Source organism: Silurus meridionalis, chromosome 16 (assembly GCF_014805685.1).
Source record: "Silurus meridionalis isolate SWU-2019-XX chromosome 16, ASM1480568v1, whole genome shotgun sequence".
Classification (NCBI taxonomy): domain Eukaryota; kingdom Metazoa; phylum Chordata; class Actinopteri; order Siluriformes; family Siluridae; genus Silurus; species Silurus meridionalis.
The window spans coordinates 15,889,454-15,910,428 of record NC_060899.1 but is presented as its reverse complement, the minus strand read 5'-3'; the positions used below and the strand labels follow the sequence as shown (position 1 = coordinate 15,910,428).

At 40.9% G+C, this 20,975-nt stretch overlaps 2 protein-coding genes across 3 annotated transcripts in view; one reads left to right on the top strand and one right to left on the bottom strand.

The window, feature by feature from the left end:
* The first annotated feature begins 2,182 nt into the window (after nucleotides 1-2,182).
* On the top strand, nucleotides 2,183-20,000 carry itchb (itchy E3 ubiquitin protein ligase b). Of its 2 annotated transcripts, XM_046869418.1 has the most exons (24): nucleotides 2,183-2,315; nucleotides 4,712-4,803; nucleotides 5,597-5,738; nucleotides 6,704-6,825; nucleotides 9,920-10,054; nucleotides 10,284-10,329; nucleotides 10,420-10,583; nucleotides 10,684-10,843; nucleotides 12,504-12,599; nucleotides 12,790-12,964; nucleotides 13,175-13,238; nucleotides 13,399-13,483; nucleotides 13,865-13,993; nucleotides 14,946-15,018; nucleotides 15,147-15,218; nucleotides 15,385-15,473; nucleotides 16,004-16,163; nucleotides 16,342-16,475; nucleotides 16,611-16,751; nucleotides 16,976-17,096; nucleotides 17,214-17,318; nucleotides 17,683-17,779; nucleotides 17,876-17,948; nucleotides 18,185-20,000. In XM_046869418.1, exons 2-24 carry the CDS (start codon nucleotides 4,734-4,736, stop codon nucleotides 18,282-18,284), a joined length of 2,553 nt encoding a protein of 850 aa, XP_046725374.1. In that variant the 5' UTR covers nucleotides 2,183-2,315; nucleotides 4,712-4,733; the 3' UTR covers nucleotides 18,285-20,000. The 2 variants fall into 2 exon arrangements, with proteins under 2 accessions (XP_046725374.1, XP_046725375.1); XM_046869419.1 differs by lacking the exons at nucleotides 2,183-2,315; nucleotides 4,712-4,803; nucleotides 5,597-5,738; nucleotides 6,704-6,825 and adding an exon at nucleotides 8,389-8,527.
* A 567-nt stretch (nucleotides 20,001-20,567) lies between these two features.
* znf341 (zinc finger protein 341) overlaps nucleotides 20,568-20,975 on the bottom strand; it is an 8,733-nt gene continuing 8,325 nt past the window's right edge. The window contains exon 16 of the mRNA XM_046869417.1: nucleotides 20,568-20,975. This exon is cut by the window's right edge and continues 341 nt beyond it. Within this exon, the coding sequence (XP_046725373.1) occupies nucleotides 20,835-20,975 (141 nt within the window). The 3' untranslated portion in view covers nucleotides 20,568-20,834.

Sequence of the window (20,975 nt, the reverse complement as noted above, 5' to 3'; positions counted from 1 at the left end):
CAAAGCTGTCACAAAGAAAATGTTGCTGGATTTAACAGTTCTCTCCTGAGCATTCAAGAACTTTTAGTAAGTGTAATGACAACTCGTGTCCACAAGAGGGCAATAAAAATCCACAAGATGTTAAGCGGCTCATTACATCTCAATAAAACACATAAAAACCAGTAAAAGATGAGAAAAGTTGTTTACCTCAAAATAAATGTTAATTGTTCGAAAAGAAAAGAGAGAACATGCAGGAAAGCGTTCAAGAAAACTGAATTAGTGATCAGAATACTCGAAAGAAAAATGAAAGAAAATGCGAAAAAAAGAAAAATGTAAAAGCTATTTTAAAAGAAAGGATGGAAAATATGGGAGAGCTTTTAATAAACTGATGAAAATTAGTGCCAACTGGCCAGTGCTCGAATTAAGTCAAGTCTTATAAGGGAGGTCCCCAGTTGTTGTGTAAGGACAGTAACATTTCACAAGATCACCAGTGGCTCTGCACAGTTCAACTCTACAATACAAAAAAATCGAAATGAAAAGGACAAAAAAGAAAATAGGAATAAAGGACAAAAGGAAATTTACAAAGGTGAAATTATATTTAAGTGCTTCAAAAGAAATTGGAGAAGTGAGAGCTGAAGAAAATATAATTGGTGTAATGCCATATTATGTCCACAGGAGGGCAGTAACATTCCACGCGTTGGCTAGTGGCTCGGTACAGTTCAATAGCGCACATTAAAAAACTGGCAGAAAAAATAAAAGAAGGGTCACTTTCCCAAAATTTATTTTTTAAAATGCTTTTAAAGAAAATAGTGAAAATTGGGCAAAGAGTTAACCTGTTATTCTTCGTCAATATCTTTAAAAAGAAGACACTTTGAGCTTTACTGTCCGTTATTCAGAGTTGTTATTGCTCAAATATATATAATTATAGAAAGTTATAGTTGATGAAGTACCGTGAATATAAATTTCCTGAATTTAAATATTTTTTTCTTCATATATAAATACATGAAATCAGTACTGGAGCAGTTCGGAAAAGTACTGGGTTAAAAGCCATGTCTCATGAGTTTATATTTTAAATTAAAAGATATCATCAAAAATAAGATTCCTACAAACATTTATTTACAACTATGTCTGGTTCACCCCTATTGTGACATTCCAATCAGCTAATCGACTCAAAACACCTGCAAAGGTTCCTGAGCCTTCAAAATGGTCTATGGAACTGAACTGGTGCCCAGTGGTCCAAAGTCTTCTTTTCAGATGAGAGCAAGTTTTATATTTCATTTGGAAATCAAGGTGCCAGAGTCTGGAGGAAGGGTGGAGAAGCTCAAAGCCCAAGTTGCTTAAAGTCCAGTGTTAAGTTTCCACAGTCTGTGATGATTTGCATTGTAATGTCTTCTGCTGGTGCTGGTCCACTGTGGTTTTTGAAAACCAAAGTCACTGCACTCGTTTATCAAGTTTAGAGCACAACAGATGCTGATTTACTTTTCTAGCAGGATTTGGCACCTGCCCACACTGCCAGAAGCACCAAAAGTTGGTTAAATGACCATGGTGTTGGTGGTGTGTTTGACTCGCTAGCAATCTCACCAGATCTGAACCACCCCCAGAGAATCTTAAGAGGAAAATGAGAAACAAGAAACCAAAAAATGCAGATGAGCTGAAGGCCACGGTCAAAGAAACCTGGGCTTCCACACCACCTAAGCAGTGCCATAGTCTGATCACCTCCATGCCACGGTCTGATCACCATTATGCCACAGTCTGATCACCTCCATGCCACAGTCTGATCACATCCATGCCACGCCCAATTGAGGCAGTAAATAAAGCAAAAGGAGCCTCAACCAAGTATTGAGTACAGATACAGTAAATGAACAGACTTTCCAGAAGACTAACAATTCACTAAAAATGTTTTTTTTAGTCTTATGAAATTCTCATTTTTTGAAATGGTGAATTGGTGTGTTTTTATTAAATGTGAGCCAAAATCATCACAATTAAAAAAAAACAAAGACTTAAACTATTTTACTGAATTTTTTTTTATTCACGAGTTTCACAATTTGAGTTGAATTACTGAAATAAATAACATTTTCCACATTCTAGTTTATTAAGATGCACCTGTCTAAACTCAAGTCTGTGGTTTGTTTCCACTGAGTCTGTTATTCAGTTGTTTTTTACGACACTAGATGGCGCTAATCAGTCGCCCCGCCTCATTTCCGGTCACGCGAGACCAGCCGAGAACAAGAAGATGGCGGAAGTTTATCTCCCGAAGTAAGCCGAAGAATTGGACATTTTAAAAGAAGTAGAAGAAGAAGAAGGATATTTTCTGAGTAATCTCTGGCTGTATTGAGGTGAGATGTTTATTTTATTGAAAATAAATACATAAATAAACGGTCATGTTTGTAAACAAAGCCCAGACTAAGCGAAGTTAAAAACGCTGTCATTATGAGCTGGCGGCTGTCAGCGATACCGGGCGCGTCCTGATTGAAGAAGTAGGGCACTACATAGGGCGTTTGATGTGCGCTATTTTGCGCGGTATGTAGGGCGCGAGTGTAGGGAGTGTGGAGGTATTTGGGATTCCGCCGCTGACAATCCACCAGGCAGGTGCCTCCAGTTTCAGGCGAAACTCTTCTTCTGCGTAGTTTAGTTTTGATGTTTTTCTTAGTTTTTTATGACTTTAATTTACTGTTTATTTACGATTCACACGTAAAATGCGTGTATTTTAATGTTAAAATCAACACTAAACATGACCTTCAGTGTGAGTTTATGAGGGAACTGTAATGTTCGGTTTTGGTCCTGATTTTACTGAGTTTCACTTTAACTTCGAATTTTAGGACTTTTTATTGTATTTAACGTCATTAAGTAAAAGTGTGGCGGAAAAAACACATCAAATGTTTATATTTTAGTATTCCTTCATATGTATATAGAGAAAATATTAGCAGTAAACACACACACACACACACACACACACACACACACACACACAATCTAATATACTGAAGTCGTGATGAAGAAACACTATTTTATAAACACTTTTTTAACATGGTGTTTTAGTGAACTCACTTTTACGACATGTAACATATTTAATATGTAATGGAATTTTCTTTCTTTTTCTGACACCAAAATTCACTCTTCTACAATTAACCTTTTATTTCTCCCTATAAATATTAAAACCAATTGAGCAAAAAGGAAAGAAGCACATGGAGAACACATCCAGGAGGGAGCTGGTAGCTCAGTGTTTAAGGTTCTGGGTTACTGGTTGAAGGTTCGAGGCCCAGTGTCTCCAATAAGCCACTTTTGGGCCCTTGAGCAAGGCCCCTAACCCTCTGTGCTCCAGATAACTGTATGTGCTCCAGACTCCAGCTTTCTATCATCACTGGGAAGAAAGAATTTCACTGTAATGTTCAAGTTAAAAGCTCATTAGTTCTCGTGGGAGATCAATTCTGATTGGTGCTGAGGTTCATATAATAAATTTGGTCTTAAGCTGAAAAATGCTCAGTAAAACAGCTCTCATGTCACATTTAGGGTTCAGTGAACATCTGGACTGTCTGTCGTGTCGTTTTTCATGTAAATCAGTGAAACTTTGTTTTATTTTTCCACTGTGGCGAAAATCATCAACCTCACCGTAATTACATATTAATAATTATTTACTGTTTTCTTTACTTTATTTACATATTAATGATTTTTTAAAATTTCCTCACTTTAAATATTAACTGGCAGTGATTAACACTATCCCATGTTCAGCTCTAAAACTATTGGCCCCATATTTAAACAAAAGAAAAAAAAGAAAAAGAAAAATATATTTGGAAACAAATCAGTTTTTTATTTTTATTTTTTTGGTAGAGTGAATAGATTTCAGGGCATATAACCAGAGCGATTATTAATAAATATTAATATTTATTGTATAAACAATAGTAAAACAAATGAGCAAATAAATAAGCTTCTAAATCAATGCAATAATTTTAATATTAAACAAATATAACTTTTTTTTTGAAAGTTTTTTCCGAAGTGTGTGTATACAATTTGATTTTCTTTAATTATTACAGTAGGATATATTTCACCTCATGGTTTCTCCTGACAGCCACATGAGCATCAATAAATTATTAAACCTGTACCTGAACGTTAAGACAAGGTGCGTGTGTGTGTGTGTGTGTGTGTGTGTGAGAGAGAGAGAGAGAGAGAGAGAGAGAGAGAGAGAGTGGTTTGAGTGAGGGGGAGATGGATAGACTATATGGACAAAAGTTTGTGGACACCCGAGCATAAGGTTGCTTATTCTACATTTAGTCTCCATTTACTGTTATAATCACCTTCACTTCTCTGAGATGATGTTCCACTAGATCCTGCATTGTGCATGTGGAGATTAGTTCAGCTACAAGGGTGAAGTCACTAGTAAAGTCAGGTACTGATGTAGAAGAGGTGAGGAGGCCTGGAGTGCAACAGCAGCAGATCTTCCACTCCAAACCATGGAAAGCAGATCTTTGTGCACAGGGGCATCGTCATGCTGGAACAGGTGTTTGTGTTATAGTTCAAGTAAAGTGAAAATTTTGTGCTACTGCATCCAGAGACACCTTATTGTGTATCTCCAGCGTGTTGTGTGTAAGAGTGGGGGGGGATAAATGCAGATGTGAGAATAGAGGATCTCTGATCACAGTGTAATGTGTGTAATGTGTAACCAGAGCTACTGATCCACCTGCTGACTAGGAAGTATGAGCAGGATGTGTTCATGATTTGTGTGTGTTGTGTCCAGGTCTCAGGCCTATTGTTGTTCCATGGCCTCCAGCATTCCCAAACCAAGCCCTGGAAATGGCCACCCCATGAAGGCTCAGCTGCAGATCACAGGTACTCTCTCTCTCTCTCTCTCTCTCTCTCTCTCTCTCTCTCTCTCTCTCTCTCTCTCGCTCTCTCTCTCTCTCTCTCTCTCTCTCTCTCTCTCTCTCTCTCTCGCTCTCTCTCTCTCTCGCTCTCTCTCTCTCTCTCTCGCTCGCTCTCTCTCTCTCTCTCTCTCTCGCTCTCACTCATTCTCTCTCTCGCTCTCTCTCTTTCTATCTCGCCTCGCTCTTTCTCTCTCTCTCGCTCTCTCTCGCTCTCACTCATTCTCTCTCTCTCTCGCTCTTTCTCTCTCTCTCGCTCTCACTCTTTCTCTCTCTCTCTCTCTCTCTCTCTCTCTCTCTCTCTCACACTCATTTTTTGTTCCTGTTTTTTCAGCCAATACGCGTGTTTAATAAAATATGAGATAAAGTGTGTACTGTAGAATTAATGAATAAATAACTGGACAGCATCATGTTTGTTAGGAGAAATTGCAGCCGTGTTCAGGTGTGTAATCGTAGACACGGTAAAACTGAAGCTCAGGGTGCTGCAGTTAGAGAAAGATATCTGATGGCACTGTGGTGATGTGGTGGTGACATCATCGTTTTTGAATCAATTTGTGGTTTGATTTATTGTTATTATGGTCAGGTGAGAAGAAATTTCTTATCTTTGCACAGTACCATGATGAACAGCATTCAGCTTCCTCCCAGCTCTGATGTAATGTGATCTAGAAAAGGTTCCTCTGCGAGACACTCGATACTGAAAGTAAAAGCCGATCCGTTCGCTCTCGATTTCCTGATAATCTGCGTGTCTTTCGTCCCTGCAGGGATATCAGCCAAGCTGAAGGACAGCAAGAAGAACTGGTTCGGGCCCAGTCTCTACGTGGAGGTGGCTGTAGACGGCCAGTCCAAGAAGACAGAGAAGTGCAGCAACACACACAACCCAAAGTGGAAGAATCCACAAACTGTGTGAGTGGGCTAACGCATGCACACGCACGCACGCACACGCACGCACGCACACACACACACATACACACACACTCACACACACATACATACATACATACACACACACATGCATGCGCACACACACACATACATACATACACACACATACATACATACATACATACATACATACATACATACATACACACATACACACACTCTCTCGTGCACACGCACACACACACACACACACACACACACACAGACACAGACACCGATACATGACATTTCATGTCATTATGGTTTCATGATCTTTTTATCTTTATTAAAAAGTGTGCAGAATAACCTTTATCATTAACTTCACCCATTAACAATAACATCTATTTCCTTATTAGATTCATTAATGATTCTGATTCTGAAGATTTAAATCAGTATAATAAACACAGAGTCGATATAAAAAAACCACCAAACACAAAAGAAAACACTGGACAAGTTCAATATTAAAAAAAAGTACGATCATTAAAATCTTTTTTTATATAATTTGATCTGAATGTTGAATGTATGATATACGGTGCGTTGGATATTATAGGGACATATTGCTGATGAACATGCCAAAGAGACAAAATTGTGACTTTACAAGTTAAATGAATGCAAAAGAAAGAGGAAGGAGGAAGGTGTGTAGGTCGAGTCTTTAAAGAGGACTGAGACAAGACACTAAGATTAAGATAAACTATGTATCTATTGAGTAAAAGGCAGAAATACATTAATGGCAAAAGTTACAACTTTATAGAGAGCAGCCAGAGTTGCTTCTCAAGTGTGCATGTGGAGCATCACCTGTACACATCTTCGTGAACGAGCCGTTACTGTAGAGTGTATTTGTAGAAACCTGCTGCTCTTATAAAAAATACATCACCACCTTCTGACCAATCAGAATCCAGGATACATGATAAAGGACTCTTAATGGTTGTTTTTTTTTTGTTCTGCAGGATCGTGACACCATTCAGCAAGCTGAATTTCCGTCTATGGAGTCAAAAGCCGCTGAAGTCCGACCTCTTGGGCACGGCCACGCTTGACATCAGTGAGATGCTCAAAAGCAACGACATGAAGTGTGAGTGCGGTAATAACTGTTAATGCAGCAGCATTTTGGGGCAAAGCAGTGACACTGAAGACTCCTTTCGTACACGTTGCTTCACATCTCACAGAAAACGTCACCACGTCTGGGAAATTTGTTGATTTATTTACTGGTCCCAAGCCCAAATAAATAGGAAGGTTGCGTTAGGAAGGGCATCCAGCGTAAAACATGTGCCAAATCAAACATGTGGATGATCCGCTGTGGCGACCCCTAATGGGAGAAGCCGAAAGAAAGTTTTATTTACTGATAGTGACTTAAAAACGCTTTTGTACTGTACGCCGCTCTGGATAAGGGCGTCTGCTAAATGCCGTAAACGTAAATGATTTGCACATGTTTTCTGATCCATCTGTTACCATTCCTGTTGAAGCTGTTAGCCGTTTCTATGGAAACAGTACGGCGTTAAGATTGAGCACATCTGAACTGTTGCTGGTCTTCAGGAAAAAAAGTTTACCAGTTACACATGATTTTAAGATTTAATGTCGGGGGTCAGCATGTAGTCCGGACACGTGGCGAAGATAAGTGCACTAAGTGACCTGTATGTGCATCGTCTGTCATGAAAGATGCACTGACCAGAAGTATTTAAATTTAAACAGAGAATATGCAAAACACTTGTGTCACTGTAGCACTGAGTGTGAGAGTAAAGTTCGGAGATGCTCACAGCAGCGTACAGAGGGAACAGGAGTGAATAGGGTGGACAGGAGTAAATAGGGTGGACAGGAGTGATTAAGGTGGACAGGAGTGATTAAGGTGGACAGGAGTGATTAGGGGGGACGGGAGTGATTAAGGTGGACAGGAGTGAATAGGGTGGACAGGAGTGAATAGGGTGGACAGGAGTGAATAAGGTGGACGGGAGTGATTAAAGTGGACGGGAGTGATTAGGGGGGACGGGAGTGATTAAGGTGGGCAGGAGTGATTAAGGTGGACAGGAGTGATTAAGGTGGACAGGAGTGAATAGGGTGGACAGGAGTGATTAGGGTGGACGGGAGTGATTAAAGTGGACGGAGTGATTAAGGTGGACAGGAGTGAATAGGGTGGACAGGAGTGAATAGCGTGGACAGGAGTGATTAAGGTGGACAGGATTGATTAAAGTGGACACATCTTAGCTCGGATATGTTGAAGAGGGCAGACAACTCGTTGGCTGTGCATTGAGAGGTTTAAACAAATACATGAATACTGTACATGCAACTGTGATATTATTTAGACTAGATATTAATTATACAGTGACATTTTTCTAAAGTGGATCTTTTGTGACTGTAAAATAAAAAGATTTTTAGGTTAAAGGTGGATACAATGTTATGTAGAAACACTAATTGTTATGTCAATGGAAAATCCTCAGAGAGAATAAGTGTGTGTGTGTGTGTGTGTGTGTGTGTGTGTGTGTGTGTGTGTGTGTGCGCATGTGCTCAAGCAGAACACAATGAGTGTTTTGACTACTGACTGGGCTTTTGTCTGACTCTGTTTTTTTGGTTCTTTGGAATTTTGTGTGTGTGTGTGGTGTTGTTGTTGCTGCTTGATATCCTCTGCCCACTGTTTGTTTGGTTATTGTGTGTGTGTGTGTGTGTGTGTGTGTGTGTGTTTGAAAGCACTCATCAGTTTGTAGAAGCGTTACCTGTCAGGCGTCAACGCTTTTAAAAGTGTCGTGTTTGTAAGAAGACCTCGAGTCACATGACGTCACCGCGTGAGTCCTCATTTGTGTGTGTTTTGATCCGATGTGTTCCGTTGTTATGTTGGTCCGCATGCAAGGACGCACTGACGAGGTTCGGTTGTGTTCCAGTTATGTATTGCAGTGGATGGAGATGATTCTTGTTTGGAAAATGTCTCTTTGATCTTCAAGATATTTTTAATCTGCAATGAACACATGGGAATGTAGTGTACATTAATACAACATGTATTGAAGAGTATGGTTGGTTTTTGGGCTGTTGAGTAGCGTTCACAATATCACCACTCTAAAGAAGAAGAACTTCTGAAGTGTAAAAGTAACTTTCCTGATCTGGGGAGTGTCAGCTGAGTTCAATTCCACATAAGAGTCCATGAGAGGGGTTTATGTCTAAAAATAGCTTGTTGTTTACTTCCTCTGAGCAGTAAGCCGTGTGTGTGTGTGTGTGTGTGTGTGTGTGTGTGTGTGTGTGTGTGTGTGTGTGTGTGTGTGTGTGTGTGTGTGTGTGTGAGAGAGCTGTGTGTGTGAGAGAGCTGTGTGTGTGTGAGAGAGCTGTGTGTGTGTGTGAGAGAGCTGTGTGTGTGTGAGAGCTGTGTGTGTGAGAGAGCTGTGTGTGTGTGTGAGAGCTGTGTGTGTGTGTGTGTGTGTGTGCCAAGAGCCCCGTGTGTGTGTGTGTGTGAGCGGTTAGTCGTGTGTGTGTGTGCCGTGAGCCCCGTGTGTGTGTTTGAGCTGTGTGTGTGTGTGTGTGTGTGTGTGTGTGTGTGTGTGTGTGTGTGTGTGTGTGTGAGCCGCGTGTGTGTGAGCCGCATCTGTTTGTGTGTGCGCATTGCAAACAGTTTTCAGAGTGTCACAGCGAACTGGTGTGACCTGCTGAACTTCATTTCAATGCTGTGAGTGTAACGAGGGACGTGAGCTAAGCACACATCTCCACCTGTTTGCACTGTAGGTCAGATGCAGGATAAAATGCATTATGGGAGAATTTGCCATGAAAATAAAGGAAAACCAAAAGGAAGTCAGTTTAATAAAAATAGATTGGATAAAAAATTTAATTCTAATAATTTGAACACAAGATAAGTTCATGTATGTATTGTATATATTCACATTCTGGTTTAACTACCAGTACATATGTACAATACAATTCAACTGACTCACTACTTTGCTGGTCGGTTACACCCTTTCCTTTCCAGGAAACTTTTATAGTTCCTTTTCACGAACAGGTCCTGAACGTCACACGTTAATCATACGCAGAATTTCGGTTTCCCATCCGGGCAGTGTGTCATGACACACACGCACATCTATTGGTACACGTATTCATTATAATTTATACCGACTGCAGTGTCAAAAATCAAGTATGTGAATTAATCAGTCTGAATTTCCTCCTCCTGAAATCTTGTTTTGTGTTTGTGTATACAGTGTGTGACGTGAAGCAGACGTTGTCATTGTGCTCAGACAGTGAGCAGACAGATGTTGTTGGAGATCTGTCTGTGTGTCTGGACGGCCTGCAGGTCGACCCGGCGGCATTTACCACCGCTGAGGCTAACAACCAGAGTGAGTCAAAAAGAAATCACGATATCGCAACAATATTTGTGACGTGTCGTATTACCCAGCCCTAAAATTATTTTTGTAACCATAGTTTCCAACCACAGTGTAATGATCTGTATTTATTATCATGATAAGATATACCTTTATTCGTCCCACAGTGGGGAAATTTCTTAACACCAGTATTATGATTATAATTTAAATCTGATCTAAGATACTGATAAAAGTTCTCTTCCAGGCACCACAAACGGAGAGTCGCAGAATAACGAGGACGTCAGCACAAGGTAACCTTTAGCAATGTGTAACACATGACATGTAACACAGTTGGTTATAAACTGTAATCAGTCACTCAGCGGTGTGTGTTTTAATGTCAGGAGAAGCAGAGAGAGTTCTCCAAGCGTGTTGGACCTTCTCAGCAGACGTGTGGTCAATGGATCCAGCTCACCGTCTATGTCGAATCGTGTGTCACGACCCCAGAGGCCACCCAGACCCTCTCGACCACCGCCGCCCACCCCACAACGCCCAGTGTCTTCTCCGGGTAGGTGTTCATAGTGATGTATGGTGATCCTCTCCTACACCCAAATACACTTCTCAGGTTTCATCATTATTTTGATTTTGCATCTTTTTTTTTTTCCCAGCATTCCAAGCAGGTTCTACAGTCACAGACAGCAGCAACTCTGCTCAGCCAGAGACTTTGGTGCAGGTCCCTAAAACCAACCCTGAACCTCCTCCTGCCATTCCTGTTGCTTCTTTGCCCACCCGGATGCCCATCACCAACACGGGGCCTCTGCCACCAGGGTAATGCACATACACATGCAAACAGATTCATTATGTTACCACTGGATTAAATAATTCTACACCTGGAGTTACAGGAAGATGCTGTCTGAGATAGAGTCTCACTTCCTGTTTGGTGGATTTGCTGTCAGATTTTGTTGCACCAAAATGGGCAAACCAATCTGAGAGAACTGATGATGATTCATGCCAAATTTCAGCATCGGAAAAAAATAGCCCAAAAGAAATGTGGTTCTCAAGATGGCACAGTCATAAACCTGTTCATTATATCTGGGCATCTGCTCCCCAGGAGTAAATAAACAGGTGGTTTATGCATCAGGTTGATGGCGTTTTGACTCAGGTTCTTGCTGAAATTGCTCTATATATCCAAAACTATTACCTCAACTTATTTAAGAGATTGTAACACCAATGTCTTGTTCTCAGCCCAACCAGCCTTTCTCTTGATTTGGGGTTGGAAGCACCACATTCTTCATCCTTCATTTCACCACACCAATTCCTTCCTCCATACAACCCTCACAGTGTGAAGACAAGCTAGATTCAAACCTGCAACCTCTAAGCTCAGATGCAAGGCTTTTACCACAAAGCCACATGTTCTACACAATTACACTGCTTTTTTTGGGGGTGGTTTATCTTTATCTGTTTTACACCCACTGAGCGACAAAATATTGAGAAAGAAACAAGCAGTGAGAGAAGGATTTTTATCACCTGGAACAGGATTTAAAACACGATCAGCAGCTTCACCAAAGCACAGGGTTTAACACGTTGAGCTGATAGAGTTTTGTGCCTTTCTTCAGGATTCAGTTTGATAAGGTGTTCTTGTAGCATGGGTTTGTAAAGTGTTATGGCGCAGTGATGAAGCTCTTGCCTCATTTCTCAGCAGTCACTGGTTCAAGCCTCACTTCCTGTTGCAAGGGACTGGCCACTGAACCACAAACTGTAGTGAACTTCCTGCGTGTTTTGTGGGTTTATCTTTTGTTTTAAACCACCTGCAAAAGAATTTAATATAAAGTGTGTCTAGGACAAGACTCGAACCTGAAAACAGCAACAGAGCACACACACACACACACACACACACACACACACACACACACACCTGGCCCATTGAGCCATAAGAGACCTGTAACAAAACCAGATCTTGCTTTTTATTTGATTAAAAAGACACCAGAGACTAATTTTTATCTGTCAGCACTAAACACTACAAACACACACTCACCTACTGTAGCAAGGCTTAACTCTGGCATCAGGTCACGAAAAACATTCAGAGGCATTTTCAGGGGCCAAGCGCCCAGACTCAGTGAGCCACATGTTTACATTCACTCCACAACCGATGCTTTAGCAATCACAGCTGAATCTCAGATAATATGAGACAAATCTAATATTTAAGAGGAACAACAATAGCAGATAAATACATACACATTTACAGCATGTTATTATAACCTTTGTCATGGATGTTAGCCGTGAAGCTGAAGCCTGAAGCTGCCAAGTTTTGTGTCAGTGTGCGAAATCAATGCTGAGATGAAATCCGATGTAATGGCCAGGAAGCTCACGTGAATTTCAGATGTTTGTGTGCTCCTCCAACAATCAGAAGATCGTTAAACTTTTCGTTTCGCCGAGGTAAAAGCATGCAGATATTTAAAAAAATAACGATATACGCATGCGGTTTCAGGTGGGAGCAGCGAGTGGACGCGAGCGGCCGCATATACTTTGTGGACCATGTGGGGAAGAGGACGTCGTGGGAGAGACCCGAGGCTCTGCCTCCTGGGTACAGCTTTAGATTCTGATGGTTACAGAACTGAGAGAAGAAAGAAATGTCTAATGAGGATCTATACTGAGATCTGACTGCATTCAATTGGAATTATTCTATTTTTAGAAGTGAAATTGCAGTAAAAACCAGGGTTAGGGTTCGTCCTCAGCTGCCTGAACACACTAACATGTTGTGTTGTGCTTCACAGTTGGGAGCTGCGCCTGGACCAATCAGGACGCGTGTACTTTGTGGACCACATGAGCAGGACGACGACGTGGCAGCGTCCCACTGTGGAGACGGTGCGCAACTACGAACAGTGGCAGCACCAGAGGAACCGGTTAGAGGGGGCCATGCATCAGTTTAATCAGCGCTTCATCTACAGCGTAAGGAGCAACACACACACACGTACACTTTTACATTACACATCATTATCCCCATCTCAGCTCATGATATACGAACATCTAACGTGACACCAAAGATAACAATGTCATGGCTTAATCCCAAATTTGCAAATAACCAATAAGAATCAATCTCTTGCAATGTTCTGCTTTTCTCCTTTTTCTTGAACCTGTGTGTGTGTTGTGAACGTGCAGGATCAGGCTGGACCTGCTCAGAATAAAGAGTATGACCCACTCGGACCACTGCCACACGGATGGGGTAAAAAAATAAATAAATACCAATGTTTTACAGTAAAGTTAGTTTTCTCTAATATGTTTAATATGTTCTCTAATATATATTATAGGACACTTATAGGTCAGGATTCCAGCATTGATTTCCAGATTCAGTTTCTAAAAGATTGCATTTATTTGTCTTTCAGAGAAGAAAACGGACCCTAACGGCCGAATTTATTTTGTGCACCACCTGACTCGCACCACGCAGTGGGAGGATCCTCGCAATCAAGGGTCAGGAGTGAATGATTTCCTTTTTTTCTTTCATTTGTAAATAAATAAATGCAATATACAAGTCTCGATGGCACAATGGCATTTAGACCAACCATAAATAAATTTGGGCGTGGCTTAATATTCTAATAAGCATACCTGTATGAACTGATCTGTGAGCTGAGAAACGTGAAAAAAAACCCTGGGATGCAGCAGTTTGATACAGATGCAGAAAATGCGTCTCAGAGGAAGCACATGCTAGCCTTAGCCTATGATAAGAGAGAATTAGAGAGAATGAGACAAAAATGGTGGAAAAATCCAGACAAAAAAAACGAAAGGAATTCACGTTGTACCACATTTACATTCGCTTAGCCTTTGAATTCTTTCCTTTGGTTTGTTGTCCAGGCTGCTGAATGAGAAGCCGCTGCCTGAGGGCTGGGAGATGAGGTTTACAGTGGAGGGGATTCCATACTTCGTTGATCACAACAGAAAAACCACCACCTACATCGACCCGCGGACAGGAAAATCATCCCTGTGAGCCTTTATCACACCCACATTCACAATGATCACTTTATACACTGTATATATATAATGTATACGCTATACGAATGTAACAGTCACACAGCGATATAGTAGGGATCAAAGGTCAAGTCAAATTTGATTTTTATAGCACATTTACAAACAATTTTCACTGATGTTTCTTAAAAATCTAAGAATGTTAAACTTACAAAAGCTAAGCTAGTGTGAAGCTTTCTGTTAGATGTTTATGCCTCATTAATAAAAAGGAGCCTGTGCTTTGTAACAAGTTTATTAATGTAATAATTGATGACATACACGTTTCAGGTTTAAACTGTTTTGTAACGTCATAATAAAGTGCAGGAATGAGCGTTTATAGCTGCTAGAACGTAAGCGAGTGTGCACCCGTGTCACAATCGCGTCACTGTTTAACAGAGTTATGACGTGTCGTTCTTTAATAAATAATACGCATGGCATGTTGTTTTACAGGAAAACGTCAGGGTTCAGCCGCCGCCTATTATCGTCCTATAAAACCTCGACACCGCATGATTTATTTCATACCTCCTGTCTCTTTGTGTACAGTAAAATAAATTCCCTCACACTGAAAGTCGTATTACAGGAAGAACCTGTTACAAAGCACTAAAGTTTGTTCTGACTTGATCTGCGCGCACACACACACACACACACACACACACACACACACACACACACACACACACTGTTGCTTTACATTCATTTGTCTAATTTCATAGTCACCATGCAAAATAAGGAGTCGATTACATTTATATTTCACCTGAAACACGGTTTGAATCTCATCATCAATTATCCGAGATGCAATAATATTTCAGTCACAGTATAAGATTATGAGCAGGACTGCGATTTCACTCCTTAGACGTTTAAATGGGATCGTTTTATATCTTAACGCCTCATTTTGGTATCCGTGTGTGTGTTTTATGTACTTCCTCCTCAGTGAAAACGGCCCTCAGATCACCTACGTGCGCGACTTCAAAGCCAAAGTCCAGTACTTCAAATTCTGGTGTCAGGTTTGTATTCGTTACCTCTAATGTTAAAGAAACACATCCAATACACACAGTGACTGATATTTAACCCAAACAGAATAAAAGTGCCATTTCGTTTTTCTGATTTATTGTCATTTAATCCTTTGTTGTAGCAATTAGCGATGCAGCAGCACATCAAGATCACGGTGAGCCGCAAGTCGCTGTTCGAAGACTCTTTCCAGCAGGTTAGTCTAATATTCATCATCAGATCCTGGTGGATGGTTTAGTAATTAAAATAAAGATTCTCTGAATTGATCAGTGTTACTGCTTGATTGTAATTACAGAAGTTTTGTGTGTTTTGCTGCGTGTTACTCGGTTATTTAAATATTTAAACGACACCATCTGTGTTAGATAATGAGCATAAGTCCACAAGACCTTCGCCGAAGACTGTGGATCATCTTCCCCGGGGAGGAAGGACTCGACTACGGTGGTGTAGCAAGGTAACATCTCCTACATCATCTTCATCTCTCTAAAGTGAGCATTTGAAAAACTGTATTGCCAAAAGTATTGGGTCACAAGTACAGTATGTGGTTTTTGAGCATCGCATTTAACATTTAGTCCCAATTTACTCTTCTAATTTCCTCCACTCTTCTGTGAAGATGTTCCACTACATTTTGTGGAGATATGTGCTTATAGATATTTGTGTTCATCAGCCACAAGAGTATTACGAAAGGTGTTCACGTTCATCATGTTCAGTAGGGATGAGATCAGAGCTCTATAGCATGTAAAGCAGATCTTCATGGAGCTCACACAGGGGCACCGCCATGCTGGAACATGTTTCAGGTTTCCAAGTTCAAGTGAATGCATAAAGTTATTATAGCGCCATCTAAAGACGTCCTGTACAACTGTGTTCCTCCAGCTTTGTGGTAACAGTTTGGAAAAGAACCACATATAGCAGGAAAGGTCAGGTGACCCACTTTTGGAAATATAGTGTATATCAGATTAAGTGACAACGTTACGTCTCCTGTAGGGAGTGGTTCTTTCTGGTGTCCCACGAGGTACTGAACCCCATGTACTGCCTGTTTGAATACGCCGGCAAGGATAACTACTGTCTGCAGATCAACCCAGCTTCATCCATCAACCCAGACCACCTCAAATACTTCCGCTTCATTGGCCGCTTCATCGCCATGGTAATTTCTGAACTCATACCTGAATATACTAAAAAAACAAGACCTTGGTAACAGTTGTATTATTTATTGAGGACCCTTTTAGAAAAAAGATGCACCGGTTCAGAAGCGAATCTTGAATGAACTAATGGAAGGTTAATTAAAAAGATGTAAATATTAATTATTTTGCTTGTTTCCTCAGGCTTTATTCCACGGGAAGTTCATCGACACAGGTTTCTCGCTACCTTTCTATAAACGGATTCTTAACAAACCTCTGGCCCTGAAAGACCTCGAGTCCATCGACCCCGAATTCTACAACTCGCTGATCTGGATCAAGTGAGTGTTCGTTCTGTCATCACACACTTATCATAGTGATAATAAACACACATCAGGTGCACTTTCAACCTTCATGTCAGAGTTTTATAGTTGTTTTATATGAGAGTGTGTGTGTGTGTGTGTGTGTCTACACAGAGACAACAACATCGAGGAGTGCGGTCTGGAGATGTTCTTCTCAGTGGATAAGGACATCCTCGGGGAGATCACAACACACGATCTGAAACCAGGCGGAGGAGACATTCAGGTCACAGAGGAGAACAAAGAGGAGTACATCAGGTAAACAATCACACACACATTTTAGTCTGAAGAGAGAGAAATGAGAGAGAGTGCTATCAGATAAATGGTAACCAGACTGTAACTAGAAATAGATAAAAAGTTATTTAATGAATAAAACACAATCATTAGCAAAGCACAGACAATCAGCATGCTGAGATCACAGATCCAGAAGAAGAAGATAGAACCGGTCCCTGATGGCGTGTCTTCATCTCTGTGTCCTTCAGGCTGGTAGCTGAGTGGAGATTGTCCCGAGGTGTGGAAGAACAGACGCAGGCTTTCTTCGAGGGCTTTAACGAGGTCCTGCCTCAGCAATACCTACAATACTTTGATGCCAAAGAGCTCGAGGTAACTCCCCTTACCAGCATCATCTGGATTTGAGACACAACCATAGTTTCCTTTCGATACAATTTTGGCTTGTGTCTAAGGCTGAATGATTACCTCTGCGCGTGTGTGTGTGTGTAGGTGTTGTTGTGTGGGATGCAGGAAATCGATCTGGCAGACTGGCAGAAACACACCATCTACAAACACTACACACGTACCAGCAAGCAGATCGTGTGGTTCTGGCAGGTACGTCTCATCTCCTCACCACTTCGGGCTTCATTCAGGACCTTCTAGTTCAGGACCATTCCAACACACATCTCTAATACAGTTTTAACTTTATACAGGAACGTAAATATATTGATGTAAATGAAATATGCATACATTTACATATTAATTAACACCAAAACTCCAATCAGTATATTGTTCGACTCTAAATAAAACATAACTATATATAACTAAATATAACTATAGAGTTTTCAGTGAAAGTCTATAGATATATTTAACTGGACAAAATAAAGATTGAGGTTTGTAGGTATCTGTACGATACATTGGGGCGGTGCCAGGATGTACCAATCTTCCATCGTATTTCCCCTTTGCTCCTGTTCTGTAGTTGGTTAAAGAGATGGACAACGAGAAGCGAATGCGTCTGCTGCAGTTCGTCACCGGGACGTGCCGTCTGCCCGTGGGCGGGTTCACTGACCTCATGGGTGAGCTTTAAATAAAAAAAGTCTAGTTTAGCAATATTATAAACGGTGTGCTGTTATAGAAAATGTATCAACACCCTGCTGATTTTTTTCCCTCAGGGAGTAACGGCCCACAGAAGTTCTGCGTTGAGAAAACAGGGAAGGAGAACTGGCTGCCCCGGAGCCACACGTGGTAAATGTGTACACCGATTACACACCGTGGATGGTTTTACATGTTACAACACAAAAAGTAACTGTAAATGGATAAAAATTGAAAAAAAAAAAAACCAAATTGGTGGAATGAAAGAAGAGTGGGAACTGATACACATACAGGATGTGTTGGTGTGTGTATATCGTATATATTATAATTATATATCTATACACCTCTAATCCCTCTCTCTCTCCATTTCTTTTCACTTCCTCTCTCAGCTTTAACCGGCTGGACCTCCCTCCGTATAAAAGCTACGAGCAGCTAAAGGAGAAACTGCTGTTTGCCATAGAGGAGACTGAGGGCTTTGGGCAGGAGTAACACCGACACACACACACACACACACACACACACACACACACACACACACGTGCGCGAGATACTGTGATGCAGCACAGAATAACTTATAACTTAACCGTCTCGTTATATACAAATAAATCAGGAACGATGAGTTTGCGCTTCTCGCTGCCGTCTTACCATGGAAATGCAGAATTAAGGATTGAACGAAAGATCACATGACCTGCATTCGTCATTAAGACCTGAAACGATGCACGACTACTGCGAGGAATTCGGGTTTAAATGTAACGGACCCGGACAGGATTGTAGGCCTTAGAAGGAGAAATATGGACTCTTCAAGCAAAACCGCTCCGTAGACTGTATTCTCATTATATGCTCTTCAGTTCTGGACCATCTTTAGCTCCAGGACTTAGTTTTGCCTGGTCCTAGACTTCATTTAGCCTCATACTGTGGTTCAGTCTGGCCTTGAACCATCTTTAGCTCCAGAGCTCCGCTTAATCCAGATCTGGACCTTATGTCTTACAGCCTCAAACTTTAAAACCAGTCCTAGGACTAAGAATCCAGAGTAGAGTTTAACCACAGACTTTGACTAATGTTGCCTCAAGAATTCTTTACTCCAGCCTGGTACTGTTCATCCTAGAACCTGGACTCTCTTTAGTCCAGCCCAGAATTTAACATAAATGAACTTGGGAGAACTTTTTAATAGTGTAATAATAGAGAAGGTTTATAAGTAGAGCTGCATGAACACGGTGCCTTTTACTGTGACGTCAACAAACTAATTCTGTTTATCAAAATAAACAAAACATCGCTAGTGTAACAACACACGAGTCCTGAAGCAGACTCTGACCAAACACACACACACACACACACACACACAAACACACACACACACAGTTTGCCTTCTGCAATAAAATACTGTTTTCTAGTGGCGGAAAGCGAGTGCTGATCATCTGCACTCTTTAACACCCTCTGTTATACAGGGGGTTTATTTCTAAACGTTCTTTGTTTTATGTCCTGAAGTGCGACTGGATTTGTGCCGACATGTTTATACATCATGTGTACATTGCGTTTTTTAAATTTAGGGTCGATTTGAAGTTCTACAAAGCTGGTGATACAAGATCTTCAGCACAAAAGGATGAGGAAATATTTTAAAAGCATTAGTTTATAATAACGAAGCAGAAACTCAACACTGTAGCAATATCGTGTACTGTGATAAAAGCGATAAATATCGGCGCGTGACTCGTTTCTTCGCAGGCATCTTTCTTTCTTACGTAGTATCACGTTCACATGAGATATCTGCTGCATCTTCACATGATATCTGGATTTAAACCTGATCCGGATCGGCACTTTTGCGCTCAACCTGATTGCTTTTATTGTTCAGACACGTACACATGCTCTCTGATCACTGGTTTAAACCCGAGCACAACTCTGAAGCCTCTCTCTCATTCAACACCATCATCAATAGAAGGATCAGAGTCTCGAGTCTCACGACCATGTTAACACTAACACGGTGCTCGCTTACGGTTTCTTTACCGAGCTCATGAAATACTGCCTACTGAAATACTCAAGTGTGACATCTGTACATTACCTACAATCCTGTATATTGTGTGAATATTTGATTCTTTATGGGGGAAAATTCTTTTACAAGGCTTTCTGTATCCTCACTGGTCGATTATTATGTACAGTCAATTGTAAAATTAAACAAAAAGGGATGAATAAAATGATTATGTGGGTAAAATACATTTTTGTGGTGTTTGATGTTTGTAGAAAAGGTGAATTGATGCAAGTAAGGAATAAAGTATTGGGGCACCTGATGTCTCCAGCCACATGTGGTTCCTCTACAGTGTGTTTGGATGCTGGAGCAGGACATTTTTCCTTCACTTGATCTAGCAGACCCAAACCTGTTCCAGCATGACCATACCCCTGTGCACACATCCAGCTCCATGAAGATGTTGGGTGGAGTGAAAGATCTCCTCCTACAACCCACTGAACATGACGTACGTAAAAGCTGACTGCACCCCGGGCCTCCTCACGTCACCTACATCAGTTCCAGAAGCTTTGGCGAAGAATCACATATGCTGGAAAAGTCAGGTGTCCCAATATTTTTGTCTCTATATAATGTAGACAATGCAAGTGGAGAACACAGTCAAGTAAAAATCAAGCATGTAAATAAAGTAAACAGTAAATGGTAGAAAACAGTAAAGTAAGAAGTAACAGTCATTACAGAACGTGTGTGTGTGTGTGTGTGTGTGTGTGCAGGAAATTCTGTATGATTGATTCAATCATGTACACACCACAGAGAGGAACTGATATGTGCTCATCATGCATTTATTCTCAGATCTTCCAGAACTCAGGGCGGACACATCACACGTCTTGTTTACAGTCGTAAAGTGCACTGGCTCACACACACACACACACACACACACACACACACACACACACACACACACACACACACACAGTTCATTATTACAGCAGCAATTCATCTCCTCTCTTCTCTACAACGAGAAAATGAAATAAAAACACGATGTTTTAATATAAAACAAATGTTTGTTGGTTGCACAGTGTCGAATTTCAGCACCTGTGAAGAGTAACGTGTCCATCCTTCTCACGTCCGTCTCCACGCTCCTGTTCTGCAGGATTATAATTACGTCTGTATTGAGAATTAATCATCAAACTCTTATACGACTCTAGAAAAGTGTTTTGGGTCCAACT

Coding starts and splice junctions, on each gene's coding strand:
- itchb (XM_046869418.1), top strand. CDS start 4,734: ATGGCCTCCAGCATTCCCAAACCAAGCCCTGGAAATGGCCACCCCATG. Junction 10,330..10,419: donor AACGAGGACGTCAGCACAAG/GTAACCTTTAGC, acceptor TTTTAATGTCAG/GAGAAGCAGAGAGAGTTCTC. Junction 13,994..14,945: donor CGGACAGGAAAATCATCCCT/GTGAGCCTTTAT, acceptor CTTCCTCCTCAG/TGAAAACGGCCCTCAGATCA.